Raw genomic sequence first — 11,541 nt, 5'->3', positions numbered from 1 at the left:
TACAACCGACTGTGGACCTCAGTTCAGCTTTCAACCACCCATGTGAGTATATGCTCTTAAAAACCAATGAGGAGATGGGAGAGGCAGGACTTGAAGCACATCATGCATAAAAAATAGAACCAAGTTCTACCCAAAATTACAACCAACTAATTGCAGCATTACCGCAAAAATGGAAGAGGAAAGTGGAAGGGGGAAAAAGTAAGGAATTTGTCTGTTGGCCCTGCATTAAAGACCACAATTGGTTTCAGATAAATAAAAAAGTATACTAGTTTCATTTAATTTAACAACCAAAAAATGTACAGCCGTGCCAAATAGATTGCAAAATAGTTGTGAAGAGATATTTTAGGTACCGATTCCATGGCACATGGTTTATGAACTGATACGCAAAACGACAACGAATTTTGTTGAATTTTTCAATTTAAATTATTATACAGAATTCTTGCAACCAACAGAATGTTATTTATATGGGGGATTCAACCTTCCCAGCACTGCAGATTTTACTGCGAAGAGGCAGAATCATTCGATAATTTGTTTTGGTACTGTCCATATGTAGCTTGTTTTTGGTCACAGGTGCAGGAATGGTTGAAGAATTGCAATATTTACCTGGAGCTAACCCTGCGGACAGCACTACTGGGTGATCTGAAAAGTCATAGTCAGTCGAACAATAATATAATAATACTTTTACCAAAAATATTTATTTTCAATTTACAATCTGTAGGAACACTGAGAATAGAAAGGTTCAGAACGTTTGTGAAACATCACAGCACAGTTGAAAAATGTATAGCAAATAGAAATCCAATATGGATGGTGTTAAGAGATAGATGGGAGGGATTGAATGGAGCTGAAGGTTGGGACTAATAACAACAAGATAACGAATGTAAAACATACATAATGTGCCCGTAAAACGTATATAGGTTAAGAACTTTTTGAAAGAGCAGTTTGAAATATATGGCAAATAGAAATCAAACCGGATGGATATCATACATATATGGGAGAGTTTGACGGTAGAAGAAGGACAAGAGTTAAAAACAAACAAAATAAAACTATTGTAAAATAGACTGTGTCCATAAAATGTATATAGTATGTATGAGATGGAAATACAGGTCTGTGTATGTATGTATACATTGGGGGGAAAAAGTATTTGATCCCCTGCTGATTTTGTATGTTTTTCCACTGATAAAGAAAGGATCAGTCTATAATTTTAATGGTAGGTTTATTTGAACAGTGAGAGACAGAATAACAACACAAATATCCAGAAAAACGCATGTCAAAAATGTTATAAATTGAATTGCATTTTAATGAGGAAAATAAGTATTTGACCCCCTCTCAATCAGAAAGATTTCTAGCTCCCAGGTGTCTTTTATACAGGTAACGAGCTGAGATTAGGAGCACACTCTTAAAGGGAGTGCTCCTAACCACAGCTTGTTACCTGTAAAAAAGACACCTGTCCACAGAAGCAATCAATCAGATTCCAAACTCTCCACCATGGCCAAGACCAAAGAGCTCTCCAAGGATGTCAGGGACAAGATTGTAGACCTACACAAGGCTGGAATGGGCTACAAGACCATCGCCAAGCAGCTTGGTGAGAAGGTGACAACATTTGGTGCGATTATTCGCAAACGGAAGAAACACAAAAGAACTGTCAATATCCCTCAGCCTGGGGCTCCATGCAAGATCTCACCTCGTGGGGTTGTAATGATCATGAGAACGGCGAGGAATCAGCACAGAACTACACGGGAGGATCTTGTCAATGATCTCAAGGCAGCTGGGACCATAGTCACCAAGAAAATAATTGGTAACACACTACGCCGTGAAGGACTGAAATCCTGCAGCGCCCGCAAGGTCCCCCTGCTCAAGAATACATATTCATGCCCGTCTAAAGTTTGCCAATGAACATCTGAATGATTCAGAGGACAACTGGTGAAAGTGTTGTGGTCAGATGAGACCAAAATGGAGCTCTTTGGCATCAACTCAACTCGCCGTGTTTGGAGACAGGAGGAATGCTGCCTATGATCCCAAGAACACCATCTCCACCGTCAAACATGGAGGTGGAAACATTATGCTTTGGGGGATTTTTTCTGCTAAGGGGACAGGACAACTTCATCGCATCATTTGGCGGGGCCATGTACTGTCAAATCTTGGGTGAGAACCTCCTTTCCTCAGCCAGGGCATTGAAAATGGGTCGTGGATGGGTATTCCAGCATGACAATGACCCAAAACACACGGCCAAGGCAACAAAAGAGTGGCTCAAGAAGAAGCACATTAAGGTCCTGGAGTGGCCTAGCCAGTCTCCAGACCTTAATCCCATAGACAATCTGTGGAGGGAGCTGAAGGTTCGAGTTGCCAAACGTCAGCCTCGAAACCTTAATGACTTGGAGAAGATCTGCAAAGAGGAGTGGGACAAAACCCCTCCTGAGATGTGTGCAAACCTGGTGGCCAACTACAAGAAACGTCTGACCTCTGTGATTGCCAATAAGGGTTTTGCCACCAAGTACTAAGTCATGTTTTGCAGAGGGGTCAAATACTTATTTCCCTCATTAAAATGCAAATCATTTCATAACATTTTTGACATGCGTTTTTCTGGATTTTTTTGTTGTTATTCTGTCTCTCACTGTTCAAATAAACCTACCATTAAAATTATAGACTGATCATTTCTTTGTAAGTGGGCAAACGTACAGAATCAGCAGGGGATCAGATACTTTTTCCCCCCACTGTATGTATATAAATATATATATTTGCTAAATATATATGGGGGATTGGAAGTGATGCAGTCAATTATATTTTAGCATGCACGTGAGCAGGTATGTGTAACAGGTGTGATTGAATAACAGGTATGTGTACATTTATTTTACAACGCTTGTGCGCAAATTGCAGGCGATGTGGTCAGCATGTTATGCCTCGATTACACCTACAATGTTTTTGCACTTTGGTACAACCCTACACCCAAACAAGGGCACTGCGTTCATCCACCTCTGGCCTGCTGGCCCCCCTACCTCTGAGGAAGCACAGTTCCCGCTCAGCCCAGTCAAAACTGTTCGCTGCTCTGGCACCCCAATGGTGGAACAAGCTCCCTCACGACGCCAGGACAGCGGAGTCAATCACCACCTTCCGGAGACACCTGAAACCCCACCTCTTTAAGGAATACCTAGGATAGGATAAAGTAATCCCCCCCCTAAAAGATTTAGATGCACTATTGTAAAGTGGTTGTTCCACTGGATATCATAAGGTGAATGCACCAATTTGTAAGTCGCTCTGGATAAGAGCGTCTGCTAAATGACTTAAATGTAATGTAAATGTACAACAGAAGTACATTAACTTCCAATGGAACGCTGCATTTGCCTTGCAGCTTTGCGTTGCAGAGGCAGTTGACGTGCGTTCTGTGTTGGATTTATGGAATATATTATTCAAACTGTATGCGCAGGCCGCTTGACAGAAATGGTAGCAGGTGGTTTATGAACTTTTGTTGCACACATATCCAGACGATGCTGCGGGTCATTGTTGGTGTGATCGAAGCGTTAGTGGAAGGTAGCGAGATAGTGTATCCAATATCAGACCAGGGTGACCGCTGAAGCACATTTATTGCACCGAAAATGTACAACTACGGCATTGACTTTTAAATGTTTTTGTAAAGAAAATCCCAAAACAACAACGAAAATTCACTCGGATAAAAACGGAAACACTTTGAACACTTCCAAGTCCCAACTTCCGCAGACAAATTTCCCAGTCTCGCTGAAGATTCTAGCCACAATAAACTAGCTAGCTGGGAAAGGCTCATTGGGACAGCTGAACCACAGATAGAACCACGAGACAGATTATTTTATCGGATGTATAAATCATCCGCTTTGCGAGAGGAAGCCCACTGGCCGGCAGTGGGAGAAGCAGGAACGAGATGGATTTTGGCTGACATTCTGCACATTTTCTCATCGATGAAACATTTGATATCAATACAGTTTTATATTCGCTACAATCTGTTATTTGTTTTAAATCGCGTTGTTTATAATGAGTGCAAATGCGAATTGGGTTATTGCACACGCGCACTTCACAGAGGAGGCGTTCCCTAACGGAAATATGCAGATGTCTGCTAGAACGCGCCAATAGGATCTCGCTAGCTCGTGGTTGTTCTGCCCACTATGACTCATTCGTTCCCATTGGAAATGACAGGCTGTGGTCTATCTTGGTTCAGTTGAACAAATCTTTGACTGAACCGAATCCGTTCGTATCCACTCGACATACGTCATCAATTTTGCCACCAGGCGTGTCCGTAGCCTCTCGCTTTCCATCTCCACATTGTCTTTACGATATGGCGACTCTGTGTGTAGACGACTGCCCTTCGCTCCGAAAAACAGGTTTTTTATTGTTCAAAACGAGCATTATTTTTGTGTTTCTATTTAATCCGTCTCTAACCACTCGGCTGTATTCTGAGGAGGACTCGGTGGTTATACTGACAAGCGCGACTGTCGAGCAGACTTTGCTCAACTCTTCCACCGCTTGGCTGGTCCAGTTTTACTCATCGTGGTGTGGTCACTGCATCCAGTACTCTCCTACCTGGAAGGCACTAGCTGGCGATGTAAAAGGTGAGTCTTACGGATATTTAGCTAGCTAGCACGGTCACATAAAAGGTTTGCTAGCCTTTTCTAAATGATCTTTCCCTGTTGTATTTCTGCTATCTTCTTAGCAGATAGCTAACAACGTTAGCTGGCTAATATTGTTAGCTGGTTGATAACTAGCTAGTTTAGTAGCTACCTTAATTGAGTTTGGATTAAGTGATACACTAGTTAGCTAACATTACAAATAACAACGGCAAGCTTAGTCATAATGTTATCAATTTCGTGCATGTTTTCTTAGCTAGCTATTTGGATCTCGATGTTTTTTCCCCTCATCGGCTCTTCTAGTCCGTCAACATATGGTACGGTTTAACACCGTGGTTAAAGTTGGTTTGAGATGAGATATTTGCCGAATATTCGGACCGTAAACTTCAATAGGTCGCGAACGATTTGCGCTAACGTTACATACACCGGATAAGGCTCTTTTATGAAGGAAAAAAGCTGTACAACATTGCACAGGTCTTATTTTCAGACAGCCTTGCGCACTGACACTAGTTATGGACAGTCAACAAAGTGCATGATCACAATATTCAAATGGCAATAGCTCTTCCACCACGTGACTTGGCAACCTCACTAAAGTTGTTTGAATACCAATAATAACATACTGTATACTGCACACTTTATGAGTATATGATACTATACACTATTCGTTAATTTTAGTATACTGTAAACGAATGGTAACCTTTCAGTTGAGCGTACTAGCTCTTCGCTTGTCTACTGGAAGTTGATGCTGTTGTTATGCAACCTCTTGCTAGTTTGTTAGCATAACAAATTACTAGCTAGACATCTTAAGACTACGGGTGTGTTTATAAATTCAATTTGTACTGCCAGAGTGCTCTCTTGGCGCTTTGTAAATTCAGAGTGCACATTGGACACTGGTCGAGGAGTCGGGTTGATCTGAGCGTTCTGACCTCACAACTGCAGTCAAGTCCACTGGCTAATGTTGGCTAGCTTGTTAGCTACTTCCAGACACAAGTGAGAGAACTCCTCGCTCTGACCATTTTACTCTCCCTAGCAGAGCTGATTAAGCTGTTTTCATGTTGTCCATAGCGTTGGTGTCTGTAACTGCTGCTGGCACCAATTTAATTACGCTTTTTTGCAGATGTTTACTGACACCGGCCATATTCAACGGGTGTTGAGCTTTCATAAATTAATCAGTTATTCTGCGTTCTGGCACACTCAGACAAGAGTGCTCTGAAATTGGTGTAGATATCCAGAGCGAATTTACGAACCCTTCATTAACAATGTCCATTGAGAACGCACAACAACTGTACCACTTAGCTAAGCAAAGAATGACGTGAATAATCAAGTCAATAAACGTTGGGTAGTTAGTTGAATAGCATATCATTAATATACTGGCAAGTTTGATGTATTAGCAGGCAACTAACATTAGGTAGCTAGCTAACATACAGGCACATACTGCTCTAATGATGCGTAAGGATAACGTACCTAACAAATTGTCTGCCAACATAACGTGTAGCTTATTTGGAAAGTCATTACTTTTACATTGCTCATCATTTTCTTAACATGTCATAATTATTTAAAGCAATTAATTTGTTGGACTTCGGCTAAATACACTGCTCAAAAAAATAAAGGGAACACTAAAATAACACATCCTAGATCTGAATGAATGAAATAATCTTATTAAATACTTTTTTCTTTACATAGTTGAATGTGTTGACAACAAAATCACACAAAAATAATCAATGGAAATCCAATTTATCAACCCATGGAGGTCTGGATTTGGAGTCACACTCAAAATTAAAGTGGAAAACCACACTACAGGCTGATCCAAGTCTGATGTAATGTCCTTAAAACAAGTCAAAATGAGGCTCACTAGTGTGTGTGGCCTCCACGTGCCTGTATGACCTCCCTACAGCCTGGGCATGCTCCTGATGAGGTGGCGTCAGGAGGTGGCATCCGCCAACTCCTGGACAGTCTGTGGTGCAACATGGCGTTGGTGGATGGAGCGAGACATGATGTCCCAGATGTGCTCAATTGGATTCAGGTCTGGGGAACGGGCGGGCCAGTCCATAGCATCAATGCCTTCCTCTTGCAGGAACTGCTGACACACTCCAGCCACATGAGGTCTAGCATTGTCTTGCATTAGGAGGAACCCAGGGCCAACCGCACCAGCATATGGTCTCACAAGGGGTCTGAGGATCTCATCTCGGTACCTAATGGCAGTCAGGCTACCTCTGGCGAGCACATGGAGGGCTGTGCGGGCCCCCAAAGAAATGCCACCCCACACCATGACTGACCCACCGCCAAACCGGTCATGCTGGAGGATGTTGCAGGCAGCAGTACGTTCTCCACGGCGTCTCCAGACTCTGTCACATGTGCTCAGTGTGAACCTGCTTTCATCTGTGAAGAGGACAGGGCGCCAGTGGCGAATTTGCCAATCTTGGTGTTCTCTGGCAAATGCCAAACGTCCTGCACGGAGTTGGGCTGTAAGCACAACCCCCACCTGTGGACGTCGGGCCCTCATACCACCCTCATGGAGTCTGTTTCTGACCGTTTGAGCAGACACATGCGCATTTGTGGCCTGCTGGAGGTCATTTTGCAGGGCTCTGGCAGTGCTCCTCCTGCTCCTCCTTGCACAAAGGCGGAGGTAGCGGTCCTGCTGCTGGGTTGTTGCCCTCCTACGGTCTCCTCCACGTCTCCTGATGTACTGGCCTGTCTCCTGGTAGCGCCTCCATGCTCTGGACACTACGCTGACAGACACAGCAAACCTTCTTGCCACAGTTCGCATTGATGTACCATCCTGGATGAGCTGCACTACCTGAGCCACTTGTGTGGGTTGTAGACTCCGTCTCATGCTACCACTAGAGTGAAAGCACCGCCAGCATTCAAAAGTGACCAAAACATCAGCCAGGAAGCATAGGAACTGAGAAGTGGTCTGTGGTCACACAAGCGCGGCCCACGCTTGGATTGCGTCCTACCTGACAGGTCGCTCCTACCAGGTGGCGTGGTGAGAATCTGTCTCCCCACCATGCGCTCTCACCACTGGTGTCCCCCAGGGCTCTGTTCTAGGCCCTCTCCTATTCTCGCTATACACCAAGTCACTTGGCTCTGTCATATCCTCACATGGTCTCTCCTATCATTGCTATGCAGACGACACACAATTAATCTTCTCCTTTCCCCCTTCTGATAACCAGGCGGCGAATCGCATCTCTGCATGTCTGTCAGACATATCAGTGTGGATGATGGATCACCACCTCAAGCTGAACCTCGGCAAGACGGAGCTGCTCTTCCTCCCGGGGAAGGACTGCCCGTTCCATGATCTCGCCATCACGGTTGACAACTCCCTTGTGTCCTCCTCCCAGAGTGCTAAGAACCTTGGCGTGATCCTGGACAACACCCTGTCGTTCTCCACTAACATCAAGGCGGTGACCCGATCCTGTAGGTTCATGCTCTACAACATTCGCAGAGTACGACCCTGCCTCACACAGGAAGCGGCGCAGGTCCTAATCCATGCACTTGTCATCTCCCGTCTGGATTACTGCAACTCGCTGTTGGCTGGGCTCCCTGCCTGTGCCATTAAACCCCTACAACTCATCCAGAACGCCGCAGCCCGTCTGGTGTTCAACCTTCCCAAGTTCTCTCACGTCACCCCGCTCCTCCGCTCTCTCCACTGGCTTCCAGTTGAAGCTCGCATCCGCTACAAGACCATGGTGATTGCCTACGGAGCTGTGAAGGGATCGGCACCTCCATACCTTCAGGCTCTGATCAGGCCCTACACCCAAACAAGGGCACTGCGTTCATCCACCTCTGGCCTGCTGGCCCCCCTACCTCTGAGGAAGCACAGTTCCCGCTCAGCCCAGTCAAAACTGTTCGCTGCTCTGGCACCCCAATGGTGGAACAAGCTCCCTCACGACGCCAGGACAGCGGAGTCAATCACCACCTTCCGGAGACACCTGAAACCCCACCTCTTTAAGGAATACCTAGGATAGGATAAAGTAATCCTTCTAACCCCCCCCCCTTAAAAGATTTAGATGCACTATTGTAAAGTGGTTGTTCCACTGGATATCATAAGGTGAATGCACCAATTTGTAAGTCGCTCTGGATAAGAGCGTCTGCTGAATGACTTAAATGTAAATGTAATGTAAATGGTCACCACCTGCAGAACCACTCCTTTATTGGAGGTGTCTTGCTAATTGCCTATAATTTCCACCTGTTGTCTATTCCATTTGCACAACAGCATGTGACATTTATTGTCAATCAGTGTTGCTTCCTAAGTGGACAGTTTGATTTCACAGAAGTGTGATTGACTTGGAGTTACATTGTGTTGTTTTAAAGGCTTTTATCATACTTCTGTGTTTTGGAATGTGGAAGCATCCTTTGTTGGGTATGAATAATTCCAGTCCCTTCCTTGGTTACTGAGTACAATCAACAATGGCGGAGGCTAAATCAGTGTTTTTGTTGCTTACTTCTCTGTACTAATATCAAGCAAAAGCAGCCGTACATAGGTTTCCATGCATTTCCAAGAAACTTGGAAGAGCGCAAAAAATTGGTTCATGCTGTGAAAAGAGTTTAATGCCCTACATTTAATACTCTGTGGTACCACCTTCATATGTAGCCTACATTTCAACAAAATGGACTACACTAGTGCGACTGGTCGCAAACTGCTGAAGATCAGAGTTGTCCTGTCCCGGTTTCATTGGAATAACTGGGGGGAAGATCTGCCACAATGGGAATCAGTTTATGAAAGGATGAGCTCATTTCGGAGATGATATTCATCCCATCCCTTCTTCTGATGAAGAGCTGGACGAGGATGTCTTTCTAGAGATTGCAGCAGCAGACTACAACTACACGACGACTCCTCCGTGTACATACACATTGCGTTCTATGTCTAACATTCAGCATTATAATATTAATGTAATTCTATGTCAATACACATCAGCTATGTAAAGGATGCTGCCATTACTAGCAACATTCAAACATTATGAAAATAGGAGCTAGGCTAACGTTACACTAGTTCTATTAAAGGTAGACCAGTGATTAGCCTAACATGCTGCCCACACTGGTCGCATCGCGTGCCCGAGCGTTGCAAAATAAATGTACTCGTACATGTTATTCAATCATTGCACCCACACTGCTCGTGCGCGCCAACGAGTGTCTGCGTTGTCAGGTGCTAAAATAGAAGTTGATTCTATTTGTGATGCAGAACGCGCTGCAAGTCCTGCCTCTCCCATTTGCTCATTGGTTTTTAGAAGCATATACCCATGTGCCATCTTATTGGATTTTAGCAACATATACCCACGTGAGTGAGTGAAAGATGAACTGAGGTCGGTTGTGGTAATGCACATTATTAGTTAGTTGCCAATCGCCATGTAAAAGAAACCTGGAAGGAGGCGAGATGACATGAAACGATTCGGTTGACCATTTTATGTGTGGATTAATTGTCGGAGTAGAGGACCTTGTGCGTTTCAGGTAAAATAACAACTCATTGTTTATATTCGGACAAATTAGCTAGCAAATTTGTCCGAATATAAACAATGAGTTGTTATTTTACCTGAAACGCACAAGGTCCTCTACTCCGACAATTAACAGCAAGCTAGCTAGCTAAATAGCACAAATGAATGCTTTTTGACCTGTCCCCAAATTAATATAATTGGTTCAGAGTTTGTTTTGATATTTCAACCTGCTTGTCATGTTTGGTGTGGGGGGACAAAATCAATTTGCGCACACGCGTGTCCGGTTTGGGCATTGTGTAACTCAAGTAAAGTCAGCTACCCATATTTTTATTTTTTGGGGAAAGAGTTTATCTACCTATTTTACAAGAATAGTGTCATTTTCATTAGTGTTTACCCTCCTACTTATCCACAGTGCTTAGGCTTTAATGGGGTCATCTATTGATTTTACCATTGTCCCTGATGTAGTCATTATGAACAATATCCAAACATAAATAAAATATGATCTAAATCAGGGTAATCTAGTCAAGTCACTTTTAACAACAGGTGCACTGGATGCTGCAGCAGAAAGGATCAGGGAGCTCGAACATCAAGTCCAGAAACTGAGAATAAGCCACTCCCCTCAGTTACAAGTCAACAGATTCTGTGCTTCTGATCAAGATTTTTGATTCTATACCCATTTCCAGTTGGAGATTTTCACTGCATCTAAGCTGGTCCAATGGACAGAGAATGGGACTACTAACTGGACTGGAAACAAACCAACCCCAGTCCTAACCGCAAGTTGCAAATCATTGACAAGTTCTTCCTTTATTGCTGCCATTTAGCTTTAGGATTGAAAGTGAAGGTCTTGTCTGACATCTCTAGAATAAGTGTCTACTGTCAGCCGTGTAGTCATCATGTGGGCCAACTATCTTTTCCGAGTCCTGGGTTCATTGCCTATTTGGATGACCAGAGAGCATGCGATGGTGATGATGCCTGACAAGTACCAACAGCACAGTCCAGACGTCAGTTATCATTGACTGCACAGAAATAAGATGTGAGAATTCAACATCCTTACTCTTCAATCTGAGATATTCTCCTTTTATAAGAACACTAACACCTTCAAGGGGCTAATCAAGATTGCCCCATGTGGAGCAGTTACCTTTGTCTCTGAGCTCTACACCGAACCATTGAGAGGATGCTGGCTGATTTTTTTTTGGGGCAAAGCTAATCATTCCCCCGTTGAAGAGAACAGCAATGAGGACACTGAAAGTATGCAGGCCATAGCTCGTCTGAGGATTCTGGTTGAGAGAGCCATCAGAAGAGTCAAGGAGTACCACATCTGGGAAACAACAGTTCCACTCACCTTGGCAGGGACTGTTACCAACTGTTGAGTTTATTGTTGAGTTTATTTTATTTTTACAGGGACAGTGCACATTAATCAATGTTTCAGTAAAAGTGCCGGTTTTAGCCAGCCGGCTAATTTTCAACCGCAGTCCCTGGGCAGGTTATTAAAAACAATTACAATATAGACAATCATTGAA

At 43.8% G+C, this 11,541-nt stretch overlaps 1 protein-coding gene across 1 annotated transcript in view; it reads left to right on the top strand.

The window, feature by feature from the left end:
* The first annotated feature begins 4,205 nt into the window (after positions 1-4,205).
* qsox2 (quiescin Q6 sulfhydryl oxidase 2) overlaps positions 4,206-11,541 on the top strand; it is an 85,412-nt gene continuing 78,076 nt past the window's right edge. Inside the window, exon 1 of the mRNA XM_045708129.1 lies at positions 4,206-4,574. Within this exon, the coding sequence (XP_045564085.1) occupies positions 4,301-4,574 (274 nt within the window). The 5' untranslated portion in view covers positions 4,206-4,300. The remainder of the gene's footprint in view (positions 4,575-11,541) is intronic.

This window comes from Salmo salar, chromosome ssa26 (assembly GCF_905237065.1).
Source record: "Salmo salar chromosome ssa26, Ssal_v3.1, whole genome shotgun sequence".
Taxonomy (NCBI): domain Eukaryota; kingdom Metazoa; phylum Chordata; class Actinopteri; order Salmoniformes; family Salmonidae; genus Salmo; species Salmo salar.
This window is presented reverse-complemented; position numbering and strand designations above follow the sequence as displayed.